The 14437-nt window shown below is 45.2% G+C and overlaps 1 protein-coding gene across 6 annotated transcripts in view; it reads right to left on the bottom strand.

Annotated features, from left to right (window-relative positions):
• The window catches only part of COL4A4 (collagen type IV alpha 4 chain), a 133757-nt gene that overhangs the window by 99052 nt on the left and 20268 nt on the right, over nt 1-14437 (bottom strand). For all 6 annotated transcript variants that reach the window (XM_058702634.1, XM_058702654.1, XM_058702624.1 and 3 more), the window contains 2 exons: nt 13179-13221; nt 9163-9240 (listed from right to left, as the gene is read on the bottom strand). In XM_058702634.1, the coding sequence (XP_058558617.1) occupies nt 9163-9240; nt 13179-13221 (121 nt within the window). The remainder of the gene's footprint in view (nt 1-9162; nt 9241-13178; nt 13222-14437) is intronic.

Below are 14437 nucleotides of genomic sequence, written 5' to 3'. Positions count from 1 at the left end.
GGCTCCCAGTGGAGCCAGAACAAGCTGAACCTTGCTTCCTCTTCCTGGCTCTGTTCTCCTGGTGTCCCTGCCCCTTGCCCTCTCTGTGTCTTTCTCCTGTGTCTTCTGTGCCGGCCCCCTTCCTCCTGGTTTGGCGGGGGGGGGGGGGGGGGGGGATTCCCCACAGGGCTGCCCTGGCCCTCTTCTCACTTTCTCTTGGGAAAACTTGACCTTTTTCATGGAGTTAATGGCATCCAACGTTGAACAACCAACCCCTCCACTTTCCTCCCTATCCCAGACTTCTCTTTGGAGCCCTGACCATATTCAGTTGACCTCTGGCTCTACAAACCCAAAATGGGACTCGTAGACACACGATCATCCCCCCCCATGTGCTCCTCGGCCTGAGACTACTGCCCACACAGCTGTAAACACTATGCCCGCCTACCTCCACTGTCACCCTCGCTCCTATCAACCCTGCCTCCCAAACATTCCCCCACCTCTTCACGCACCTGCTTCCCCCACCTCTTCATGCACCCCCCACCCAAGAAGCAATCTCACCTTCCACCTGAGCGACTGCAGCAGCCCCCTGACAGGTTTTCCCTACCACTGCCCCCCAACGTACACACACTATGTTCTCCAAACAGCAGCCAGAATGATCTTTTTATACCGTAAATCCACCTGCTTCCACCCTTCTTAAGATCCTTCAGAGCCTTCCTTCTTAGACTGAATGACCTGTGTCTGATTTTCCAACTGCACCTCATGTCACCTGCCCCCTCACCTACTCCAACCAAATCTTTCTGGCCACGTTCCAGTCCCTCAGACACGCCAGCCTGCCTCCTTCTCACTTCAGGGTCCGAATAGAGGCTCTCCCCCCAGGGTCTGCATGGAGGCTGTTCTCTCTGCCCAGACATTTGCAGTAGGTCGAATGGTGGCCACAAAAAGACGTGTCCCCGTCCTAACCCCTGGGATTCGTGGACATTCGTGCCATTTGTGAGATGGCAAAAGAGGTGCTAAAGTTAAGGCCCTTGAGAGGAGGGGGTTATCTCGGATTATCTGCATGGGACCTCTAAATGCCATTACATGTACCCTTGTGAGAGGGACGCAGAGGAAGATGTGACACAGAAGAGAAGGCGGTGCGAAGACAGAGGCGGGGACTGGAGTGACAGGGCCGTCAGCCAAGGAAAGCTGGTGGCCACCAAAAGCTGGGAGAGGCAGAGAAGGAGCCTCTGCTGGAGCAGAAGTACAGTAATGGTGACACCTTGCTTGTGTATTTCTGGCTCTAGAACGTGCAAGAAAAATATTTTCTGTGGTTTTAAGCCACTGAGCACATGGCACCTCATTATGGGAGCCGAGGCACTGACACAACAGGCTTTCAGACCATCACTAGGTGGCCTCTGATTCCACTGCTGTCTCCGCCCTGCCCCCCACCCCCAAGCTCCCATATGAAACCGAGTTAGGGAACCACATTATCCCTGGGACAGAGCAAGGACGCAAGCTCCTAACAGTGCCCGGCACTCCTCAGGCACCCAGAAATAATGACCAGAAGGTGAATCTCCTGCTGGACACTGAGCTCCAGGCCACAAGGACTTCATTTTGGATCACCGGAGCCTCACAATGCCAGGCACATGGCAAATGCTCAATGGCCATTTGCTGAATGGAAGGAATGAATGAAGGGGCATTTGCTGAAAGAATTGCAGATAAGCTTATATGACAGAGGAGTGAAAAACTTAGCACCTCTGAGACCTGGTTGTTCCCTGTGGATTTCGTGGCAACTTACTGAACATGGTGTTTGAAAGAAAAAAATCTACTTTGACTTTCTTTGTAAATCAGCATTTTAATTAATGTAGTCTGTCAGGTGTTGACCTTGCACTAGAGAGGTTTTCTAGAGCTACGAATACTGTTTCCCATTTTCCTGTGGGCCATAGGCCCTGCTTCGGGATGCACCTGCACTGCTAGCCCTGAGTTCTCACCAACAACAAGACTGTCTCCCCTTTGGTAATGACCTTGATCCACTCAAGTTCAGCGTAGTCCCACATTTGCTGAGCTCTGCGGCCGCCTGGCCTCAGTTCATGCTGGGTCGCAGAGTTCAGCAATCGTCGTTGCCATGGAATTGAACTCCACACGAGGAGGCCAAAGGCTGTGCTGCAAATCACCGGCGATTTAATGAGATGACTGATCAGGGCAGATACGCCAAAACCTACCAGACCCAAACTGTCACCAGGATTCCCTGGTGAGGCTCGGGACACCTGGCCCGGTTGCAAAAACAACACGTTCTACAACACAGTAGGCAAATAGAGCTTGTTTTCCCTCCTTCCTTCGGAAGCACAAATGCTAGGTTTAGAACGAGAGCTCTGTCAGCCTACTGAAAGCCCTGTTAGCGGCTGGAGTCATCCTTCCATACCAATATGAGCTACCGCTATGATTATTAACAGGCCAGACGGTAGAAAGTGATAGGCACGTCCAGGTTTCCCACACCCTGTTTGAAACTACTTCCTCAAGCACCTACGATGGAAGATCCATTCTTTTAACGTCTGCATGTTTTTTCATTCTTCAGAACTCAAGGTTAATATTCCTGACCGGGGAACGCTTTAACAAGCAAAGTCCAAGTTGGAAACTGGCAGCTGGTGGGCTAAATTCTACTGGGAGATTTGTCAGTAGGCACTGTGTTTTCTCCAATTCTGGATTCGGATGCCTTTGCACGACAAATGCCCTGCCCAGCTCCCCACAGTCCCCAAGGTGGACGTCCCGTCCCAGGGCCCCTCGCTGGGGTGTCCTTGGAAAGCACCTGAGTCTCAGGCAGGGCTTCATTACTCAGAGAACTCTCCAGCAGAGACAAAATGAGCTGGGGAGTTTGTTTTTGGAGGAGAAAGATGTGGAAGAAAAATAAAGCAGAACCAAAACTCTAAGGGGGTGGATGACAGATCAAATTTGTCACTTGTCATTGGACTCTGCTTCCACCAAAATATAACATCATTGACTTATGTGTGCTTTGGGACCTCAGAAGAATTGCTCTGTACCATTTATCAGTTATAGACTGTTTCACAGTTATAGACTATACCAGAATACAGCTGTGAGGGATAAAGAGATCGGGTTCTGGAACTTTGTGTACAAATAATTTAATGGTTAAAAATGTTAATAATTAAAATCTCCCAAGTAAATTCCATTTTTATCATGGAATGCAGGCTCTTAGGAGCATGAGGGACAAATGAATGAGATTGTGGGGGAAAATACTTGTCCATTTTTTTTAGTGACTTAAAATTCCCCAAGGAAACACTGATTTGCTAATGTGTGTGTGATCTAGCTTTCAAACCAGGAAGGAAAAAAAACAAACAAACAGGTCTTGAGTTTTACACTATTTGGCTTCTTTGCATAAAAGTCAAATTATACAGTTCTTAATAGAACAGTTAACAGTTTAATAGTTGGTAGACTCCATTCAATGAAAAATATGGACATATTTTCTATTTGATTCTGGAAAATGCTACAGAACGTGTCTTTATCATCGTGCTAGTTATTACAATGGAGCTTGTAAAAAGTCCCGTCTAGTCTATAAAGACACATAATTTTCCCTGCAAGGAGACAACCATCAAAAACCCGAAGATTCCTTCACTGAAACTGGCAAAGAAAATCTGAAAATCTCAGCCAGTGCCAACCTCATTCATATCCTCAAAGAGGGACTATTAGGAGGTTAGGGGAAATGTCAGGGCATAGCCACAAAATATTTTGGAAGGCAACTGAATAGCTGCTATATGCAAACGGCCATGCCTACCTCACAGAACCGGAGGCTGTTAGAGCCTGGAGGAACAGAACCAGCCAGATAGGATAAACCCTTATTTCTCACCTGAGGCTCTCAACCAGAAAGAAGGCACAGGGGTTCCAGTCTCCCACCCTCGACTGGAGCTCTTTCGAGGATGCTCCTGGACTTTTTCATGGCACTGTTCAGGGGCGCCTGGGTGGCTCGGTCGGTTAAGCGGCCGACTTCAGCTCAGGTCACGATCTCGCAGTCTGTGAGTTCGAGCCCCGCGTCGGGCTCTGGGCTGATGGCTCAGAGCCTGGAGCCTGTTTCCGATTCTGTGTCTCCCTCTCTCTCTGCCCCTCCCCCGTTCATGCTCTGTCTCTCTCTGTCTCAAAAATAAATAAAACGTTAAAAAAAAAAATGGCACTGTTCAAAATACTTCTCTCTGGCCCTACTTGAAACCACATGGGAATTTGAGCTTATGTGAGATTGCACATTTAATAACAGGTTTCAACAATGCGTGTGCGGGTGAGGGTGGGGAGGACTGAGGTGGGAGACTCCCTACTAACCCTGCTCCCCGCTTCTCTTAGATGTGGCAGGTATCCCCGGAAGCACGCTACAGGCCAGCGTGGCCACCCACTCAGGCTCCCAGTCCTGCCCAGGCTGGAGACTTAGTTTTCACGTATTGATTTATGTGCACTAACCGCCTGCTATGTTTCCACTGAGGACCAGGAGCCAGCAGAAGCATTTTCCAGGTGTCCACGTGACAACCTTGAAGGGTGTGTGCTTGTAATCTCATGAAGAGGGTCATGTGCACCGACGCTCACACCCAAACAGAGATACAGGCTGGGGTGCAAGCAGTAAAGGGAAGGGGACCAGGGTCCTGCCAGGGGCCTCAGCACTGGCTGGGAGGAGCTGCGGCAGGGGGAGGGGAGTGCTTTGGGAGAGCTGGAGTCTCCACCGAGCTCCTTGGGGAGGGCAGGAGAAACAGAGGCAGAGCGGAAGTGGGAAGACAGCCCGGAAAAGGGGAGGCAAGCGAGAATATTCGGATTACGCTCCAGGGAGAGCCGATGGCCCACCTGATGCAGCAGGAGAGGCGCAAAGGGGAAGCGTGTTGATCACTGGTGGAAACACATGGTTCGGCCAGACTGCGGGCCTCCGGGGTGCACTGATGAGGCTGAACTTCACTCCGTCAGAAGTGAAGGACCCCCCCCCTTGGCTCCCTGCCTCAGATGCACCCCAGCTGTACCTCAGGCTCCAGCCTGAGTCTAGAGTTCCAAGCCCAACCCCATCGTTCCACTGCACGGGGCCAGCGTCGATCCAGACACAGCAGTTTTGATTTGGGGCTTAAATGACTCACTCAGGCATGAACCCCTAAAGGGGGAATCATTTCCTTCTTAGGAATGCCTGGCTGAGCCATTAGCAGGCTGCACCGTCTCAGGCGGATCCTCGACCCTCCGGGATTGCGTGGATTCCTGTCTCTCTAGACCCCCTCAAGCCATCACTGCAGCTCCCGAGATGGTATGTGAGTTGGCTGCTTGCTGAGTACTTGGGAGCACCCACCTCCCACGCCACCTGGCAGTTATGCGCAAGCCAAGCTCCCAAACTCCCAGCCGGACATCGCTGCCAGCAACTTGCAGCCTTCATGTGGGAGCCATCTGTCTCGGAAAGGGCAAGGGTCGACCAGCGCTCCGCGTTCTGTTCTGCCCGACCACCCAGCAACAGGGACCCAGACAGCAGAGTGCAGTCTATCCCCTGAGCCCTCGTCACCCCCGGCACTGGAGACTGTGTTAGGGGACGCAAGGTGCATTGCTCGTGATTGCGGAACACCCGAGGACACAGAAGAGAAAGCACTCGTGGTGTAAATACCAGGAAACGAATGCTTGGGCAGCTCGAAGCACCCCCCCGAGTTCACAAGGTTATGACGACGGTCTGGTGTTTGAATGTGAGTGTGCAGACACCGATTCTCGTGATCACGGGCCAAATGCTAAAACCAAAGTTAGACACTGGGGTGGGGTTTCCACCTCTTCCACATACAAGTGAGTTATTAAAACTCGTGGAAATCCAGGCTCCTTGTATTGAAAGATGAAAATATTAACCTCATCAGCCTCACAGAGCTGTTGTGGGAGGAGAGCAGGGTTTGTCCACTCGGCACAGGTAAGTTTTTGGTGTGGGGGCTGTTCTGTGCATTGGGGGTGCCGAACCGCATCCCTGGCCTGTACCCACAAGATACTGTAGCACCCCTCCCCCATCCAGTTGTGACAACCAACAAATGTCTCTAGACATCGCCAGATGTCCCGACCAAAACAATTCTCGGGCTTATTTACATCAGAGCCTTATCCAAGCAACTGTTCCCATTTGTTTTGTGATACCCCCATTAGCATCCTCTCAAGAAGCTGATCCATTTTTCTTGGGTCTCCAACTCAAAGGGTCTTAAAATTTAGATGCACTGGGGCGCCTGGGTGGCGCAGTGGGTTAAGCGTCCGACTTCAGCCAGGTCACGATCTCGCGGTCCGTGAGTTCGAGCCCCGCGTCAGGCTCTGGGCTGATGGCTCGGAGCCTGGAGCCTGTTTCCGATTCTGTGTCTCCCTCTCTCTCTGCCCCTCCCCCGTTCATGCTCTGTCTCTCTCTGTCCCAAAAATAAAAAAAAAAAAAAAAAAAAAAAATTTAGATGCACTGATTTCTTTCTCATTTATACAATCTTGGTATGTTCATATTAAAAATCACAGGAGGGGCACCTGAGCGGCTCAGTCAGTTAAGCATCTGACTTTGGCTCAAGTCATGATCTCACGGTTTGTGGGTTCGACCCCGTCTGGTTCTGTGCTGAAAGCTCAGAGCCTGGAGCCTGTTTCAGATTCTGCGTCTCCCTCTCTCTCTGCCCCTCCCCTGCTCATGTTCTGTCTGTCTGTCTCTCTCTCTCAAAAATATTTTAAATAAACATTAAAATAAATTTTTTTTAAATCACAGGAAAGCCAGGCTTTCCCCTCCACCTCCGAATAAGGCATACATATACGTGAAAAAGGCACTTCTTAGATTGCTAGCTTTTAGTGTCTTTACTTTTTAAAAGAATTTTTATTGAGATGTAACTGACATATAAACGTTATATTAGTTTCATAATTTGATATGTGTATAGATCGCAAAGTGATCACCACAATAAGTTTAGTTAGCATCTGTCCTCACACAGTAACTTTTTTCCCCCTTTGTGATGATAACTCTTAAGATCTACTCACAATAACCTTCAAATAGACCAGAGAGTATTATGTACTATATTCATCATGCTGTACAGTATATTCCCGGGACTTATTTATTTTATAACTAGAAGTTTACACCTCTTTTTTTTTGAATCATGTCATGAAAGCAGCTTGACAAATCTCAAGATAGGGGCACCTGGGTGCCTCAGTTGGTTAAGCGTCTGCCTTTGGCTCAGGTCATGATCTCAAGGTTCGTGAATTTGAGCCCCGCATCAGGCTCTGTCCTGATAGTGCAGAGCCTGCTTGGGATCCTTATTCTCCTCTCTCTCTTTCTCAGCCTCTACCCTGCTTGCACTCTCTCTCTCAAAATAAATAAACTTAAAAAGCAGTTTAAAAAAATTTTTTAAAGGAAAAGAAAAACCTTAAGATAAATTCTGAGCTCCAAAGTTTTTGAAGTATTAAAGAAACAATGCAGTTAATTTAAGCAGGAGGGAATTTGCCATAATTCATGCTCTGAAAGTTAGCTGGTTTCAGGAAGAGAGCTCAACACAGGAGCCCCTTACATATTGCACACGTATCGCGCAGAGAGAAAACAAAGCTATGGGAGAAATATATGGCCCCTTCCCTCAGGAGAGGTCTTGCCTCCTTGTAGACTGGTCATCACTGAACTGTGCTTTTTGAGCGTTACTCCCTATAGAATCGATGTGGACATGTTGCAACAGAATCATTGATCTGACTCAAAAACTGTCCAAAGTTTCTAAAGCAAGTTTCTCTTTTCTTGTAAGATGGCGGGAGTATTTTTAATCCAAAGAATTGTTTGATCTACTATGCCAGCACAAATGAGCAGGTGGGCCGCCAGCTGCTATCAGAATATAAGGGAGACAGAGGTCCATAAATGTTCAAGTGACCCGCCTACAGTAGCCAAGAGGGCTCTTGTGCCTTGCGGGGACAGAGAACATAGTGTAGTCACCCAGAGCCCCGTCCTGGGTGGACTTGAGTAACAGGCTACACCTCTCTGAGCTTTGATCTTCTGCCTTGCAAAGTCGGCACGCTGAGATAGTAAGAGAGTAGTCATGAGGAGTCAGGGACCTAAAGCGTTTGGAGAACACAGATGGTGTGTGGCACATAAGAAGCACACAAGAAATGCAGCCATGCACAATAGATGCATACAGAACACTATGCCCATGTGACTTCAATAGGTGCTATCCAAAAAAGAGTCTTGTAGTCCAATGTCTGGATATACCACTTTAGATAAGTTTAAACCAGGTTTCCCCCGCCTCACTACACTACTTCTCAGAGCCTTTAAAATGTTTGTATGTTGGGGCACCTGGCTCATGACTCTGGCTCAGGTCATGATTTCACGGTTTGTGGGTTCAAGCCCTGCGTTGGGCTCTGTGCTGACAGCTCACAGCCTGAAGCCTGCTTAGGATTCCCTCTCTCTCTCTCTCTCTCTCTCTCTGCCCCTTCCCTGCTTCACTCTGTGTCTCGCTCTCTCTCAAAAATAAATAAACATTTAAAAAAATGCTGATATGCAACCTGAGTTTCAAGATGGCGACCTAGCATGTACCATTTGGCACAGGACCCTTTTTGCATAAGGCAGTTCACAAGATTAGTGTGGTATGAAACATTGGGTAAATCACAGCTTGCACTTCTAAGCTTGATGCCTAGTGTAATAAAACTGGGATGGCTTATCAGAATGTACAGAACTTTCACTGTAAAACAGAAACATTGACAATTATCAGAACATGCTAAGAATCTGGGACTACTTAACGTTAAGTATTCACAATGGCTCAAATTTCAACATGCTGCCCATGTTGACTTTTTTCCTAACATTTTACTGTGGTAAGGACACTTAATATGAGATCTGCTCTCCCAACCAATTTTTTAAAATATGCTTTAATGTTTGTTTTTGAGAGAGAGAGAGAGAGTGGGTGAGGGGCAGAGAGAGAGGGGGACACAGAATCTGAAGCAAGCTTCCGACTCTGAGCTGTCAGCACAGAGCCGGACACGGGGCTTGAACTCATGAACTGTGAGATCATGACCTGACCGAAGTTGGGCACTTAACCGACTGAGCCACCCAGGTGCCCCTGCTCCCAACCAATGTTTCAGTGAACATGACATTATTGTTGACTCTAGGTAGACATCCTACAGCAGATCTCTAGAGCTAACCCATCTTGCATAACCAAAACTTTATGCCCATTGATGAGTAACTCCCAATTTCTTCCTCCCACCGCCCATACTGATTTTTACATCACTTACCCGAGACCCTTTTTCAGGAAAGCACTGGCAAACTGAGCAATCTCTTCCTCCGCAAGGCCCAATAAACTTCTTTCCACTCTGGAAAGTGAAGCATCTGGTTTGGTAAACTGGCATTCCTTGCTTAGCTGGGCACATGATATTTAACTTATAACAAGCATCTCGGTTTACCTAACTCATGGGAATTCCACAGTATACCTTTACCTTGGAAACCTCGAAAAGAAAACACTCATGTTGATACATAAAAAGGCAAAGAACTTCCATTGTGGCTCGATAAGAGTGTGAGAAAAATAAAAGTTTACGTGAGCTGGCATTGAAAAAAGCTCCCTTCTGAGGCCACATTTTTTTTTTTAGCAAGAATCTTCTGTGATGTCCTTCTCCTGGCAAGACCTCATTTACTAAGTTGTGAATGATCTTAGAGTGTAAACTATATGATTAGGAAAACTGTAAGGACACAATGGTGTCTCACTTCAATTATAAACTTGGCTGCTTTTCAGGACGCTCTTGCTTCCCCTCCATCACCATCAAGTCCTTCCTGGTCACTGCTCCTGTCACAGCCTTGGATTTTCACACGAAAACTGTTTCCTGCAAACTGCTAAAACTCCAAGATGGTTCCTCTAATGTGTCTCTCAACCAGAAAGCTCCTGAACTTGAATAAGGTGAGCCCTTCCCCACTTCTCACTAACCTCTCTCCAACATTCTCTTTAGAGTTTCTCCACACTCACATGTTTTCTTAACTTTCATGCTTCTTCCAAACACACACACACACACACACACACACACACACACACACACACACCACACACCACACACACACACACACACATGCACACACACACACACTCTTTAGGAAGAATCAGGCCCTTGTTCTCACAAATCCTCATTGTCTATATCCACAGTCATCTGTCACTTCAATACAAAAGCATAATCCCAGAATAACTGTTTCCATAAGTAGATCCCTTAACAACAAAACAGCCACCATGATGCACCTGCAGTGACAATGACAATGAACACTGACCACTCCTTCAGAGCCTGGGGCGGTGGGTTGGGAAGAAATAGTGGCAAAAACAGCTCTAGATGCTACGAGCTGAGAGTGTGGACAGGAATATCAGAAAGGCACCAGGGATATACTTCGCCTAGTTCATGATCTCGCCTGGTCCAGCCCTCACTGTAACACTTATATATTACCCACACATTTCTATGACTGATAGATCTTTTACACTCAAGGCTATAAACATGAGTCTTTACACCAAAGCCTAATGGGGAAACATAAAACATTTGAAGCAATACTTAAAGTTCAGTTGGAAAACAAATATGTATACCTACACACCAATGTACATAAGTATGTACGGAAGGACATACAAGTACGTGTACATATGAATACACACATGTGTAATCATACACATATATATGAATATATGTATGGGAGGAAAAAGGATCTATCCCGAATGTATTTATTTTTCAGTCACACAACTTAGACCTCTTTTTTCTAGAAAAAAAAAAATATGCTCAGACACATCCCAAAAGAAAAATCTTTAAATTAAGCATTAATAAAAAAAGACATTTTTATAAACAAAATTCTTTAGAGTCATTGAAAGTATATAAGAATGTGAACCTTTACAAGAGTTAAGTTAAAAAAAACTGTATTTGAAGTTTCCGAAATAGATGCCTCTTGAGTTTTGAGTCACATTGTTATCTATGAATGCAGAACCATTAAGTTCAAAACTCTGATAAGGTGAAGAAAAAAAAAAAAAAAAAGTTAAATGCCCAGGTCCAGGACATCATGAAAACACTTTAAAGCAACTGGTCTGAATACTTGGGTTCATTTAAGGTTGGGACTCATTACTATGTGTTCAGTGAAATATCAAAACAACCAGGGAAAGAAGGTCAGTTGATTAGCTGGCTTCATAATAAAGACAAGTTTGTTCTTTTATTGTTTTTTTTTTCTTAATTGTGCCAACCATCACAGAGATGTTTGTAGCATCTGAAAATTACATTTCAGGAAAGAATTGATTTAAAATAAATTAACAGATTCTAATTAAAAAAAACCAGAATAGTCACATATAAAGCTTTGGCACTGATAAAAGAAAAAAGCAAGAGGTAATTTTAGGCTCTAAGAAGTTTTTGTACGTTAGATATAGCCCAATAAATACCACTTTAGGGGAGGCATTCATAGAGGGAAAATATGTGCCACAAAAACAGACTGTATGAACCCATTTGAAAAAGATAAAGACTATGGCTCACACCAAGGCAACATTCAAAGTATAAACCATATTCACCGGAATACACTGACATTCTCCAAAACTAATGTCATTCTTCAAAGAGGAAAAAAAAAGAAAAGTTCCTGTTTTAGCCCAGATATTTTTTAAACAAACGTATGTTGAATAAAATGTTTATGAGGTACGTTATTAATTTCTAGATTAATAACTGGTCCTACATTCATACCTCTATTTTCTTTTTGGAAAAACAACATTTGCATATGATAAAAAATTCAAACAGGGCAAAAGAGTATAATGGGGAAAGAAATTTTCTTTTCCAGCCCAGGCCCTCCCATTCCCTCACCTAGAGGCAATCACTCTCCTCAATCTGTTTCTGGGTAGTTATGAGCACTTTCACACCAGGAACACATATGCACACACTCACATACACACACGCGCACACACACACACACACACACACACACACACTTTTTGGTGATTTGAATCTTGTTTTATTTTTACCCAAATGGTATATTTCTCTGTACCTTGCTGCCTTCACTTAGATGCCTTCAAAGTCATTCCAAGTTAACAGAATGGCTCTTCTCACATGAAGTACTTGTTTAATCTGTCCTTCTTGATGGGCCGTTAGCTACCTCCCTTCGTTACGAAACACTACAATATTTTTGTGCGTTTTCTTTATGCGCAAGTCAGTATAAACATATATAATAAATTCCCAAAAGGAAACTTCCTGGGTCAACAGGATTACACATTTGAAATTCTGAAGGATAATGCCAAATTGCCTCCCATAACTTTTGCCATCAACTTATATCACTATCTTTAAAAGACAACTATAGTTCACTATCTTTAAAAGACAACTATAGTATCACAACTTTGGTGTGAAATCTCTAATATCTCCGCACAGCACAACCTGATAGGAGGGTCCAGGCTAGACGAGTCTTTGGTTCAAGAATTTTTTTTCCCACATATGGAACATAAGAAACAAAGGAAGTGAAATTTAAGACTCTGTAGGCTCTTCTAATGAGGCGGGGGGGGGGGGGGGGAGAATATAATACAAAAATAAACTTAGAGAAATCAAGTAAAAAGAAATCCAGACACATATATCTCAGTGTGTTTCCATTCTTACTTCAGATGATGCTCTCAAATGCATGGGACTAAGTGGTACACAGCGTATCATCCTACTTGGGGAGAGCTTCTGATTCCTCTCTGGTCCTGACCAGTAGGAAAAGGAGAACAGAAAGCAACTTTCTATTTTGATTTTCCTTGAAAAGACCCATGTTAACTGAAATCACAGAAACTGGAATGGGTAAATCCAAGCCAGAGAGGATGACAGATGGGGACGTGCTCACTAGGGTGACTTAACCCGTTCAGTTATCTCAAGATCTACCTGAGTTACTGGCAGTCCATAGTGTGATTTCCCAGAAATGTCTGGGGTTGGGTTTAATAACTCAGATTCCTCAGTGGGAAGCAGAAGAAAGAGATCTTATTACAGAATATTCTAGGCTTATCCTTCTCCAGAGTTAAAATGTTCACATGTAATCTTGTATTTCTTGATTTAATCTTGAAGTAGGCCAGCCGCTTCCAGCCCCCCTTCAAAAAAAGATTTTAACACAGGGTAGTGTTATAAAATGAAGAAATCCCCAATACCTGGGCAATTTGGTAAGCAGTTTTGAGTGTGGAAAAGAAACCTTAGAGTTCACCTAGTCCAGCCTTTCATTTTACAGATGAGAAAACTGAGTCCCACAGACAAAAAGGCTTATAACAAGAATAATGCATGCAATCAGAGCTAATTAACGTACTTACCGCATATATGTGTTGTACAGAAAACAGGATAAGTATAAGCAACCTACGAAACAGCAAAAATGCAGATGAACATAAACTGTTCATTTTCATGCAAAACAAACTAAAAAGAGAAAGAACAAAAGAAGAAATTCCAGAAGGCTTTTTTTTTTTCTCATAGGCCACTGTCATCAGTGACAAGATAAATGTTACTCTCTCTCTGCTTGTCATCATTATCTTCCCTCTTGCTAATCAGTCAAGAAGTACTCACACCCCTTTAGTGGGGTCCTCACTGGGCTGGGTACCCTGGGGACACTCTGAAGGTGAGACTGGATGGGTAGATGAGGGAATGGAGACGACTCTCTGAATGAAATGTAGACAAGTGAGGGAAGGAGGCGGCTCAGTGTATCCTGGATGCCATTAAGTGGAACCAACTGGAAGGAGGGAGGAGGGAAGAAAATCTAATGGACTGGGGAGATGATTTGGAAAGGAAGGAAAATAATATGAATCAGCTAGGGAAGAGTTAAGTGGTTCAGGGTCTTGTAAGCAAGGCAGAAATCCACTGGGGATAACATCATAACTATTAACAAATTTTAACAGAGAAGAGATACAACCATAAAAGACCATTGTTATGGACCAAATGTTTGTAGCATCTCTCTGCCCCCCCACTTGCCCACAAATTTATGAGTTGAAATCCTCACCCTTTATAATGGTACTAGAAGGTAATGCCTTTGGGAGGTGATTAGGTCACAAGAGTGGAGTCCTTATGAATGGGATTAGTGCCCTTTATACAGGGACCCCAGAGAGCTCTCTCTCCCCCTCTTTCCACCATGTGAGGACAAACCAAGATGTTGGCAGTCTGCAGCCTGGAAGACGCTCTCACCAGAACCCACCGCACTGGCACCCTGATCTCAGACTTCCAGCCTCCAGAACTGGGAGAGATAAATTTCTGTTCTTTGTAAACACCCTGGTATGGTGTTATTCCAGGAACTCAGTCTGACTGTGACAACCACTAAACATTCACATACATCTGCCTTGGGCTTATATTGGTCAAAGAGCTTTCATATTCATCATGTCATTTAATTCTTAAACAGCTCTGATGGATTTGGGGACTCAGGTCACATCATTCCCAGGGATGAGAGGAGAACTGCGGTCCAGCCAGACTCAGGCTGTGATTTCCCCGCCAGCTCTGTCCTTTTTTCTAAGTAGAGTCTTCTGTCTGAAACCCACATCCTAAGTGAGCCTTCTTTCTCCACACTGTCCCCCTCTCATGCTGAAATGCT

The sequence above is a fragment of the Neofelis nebulosa genome, chromosome 2 (genome assembly GCF_028018385.1).
Source record: "Neofelis nebulosa isolate mNeoNeb1 chromosome 2, mNeoNeb1.pri, whole genome shotgun sequence".
Classification (NCBI taxonomy): Eukaryota; Metazoa; Chordata; class Mammalia; order Carnivora; family Felidae; genus Neofelis; species Neofelis nebulosa.
Note: the sequence above shows the minus strand (reverse complement) of the source record. Positions and strands in the feature narration are given on the sequence as shown.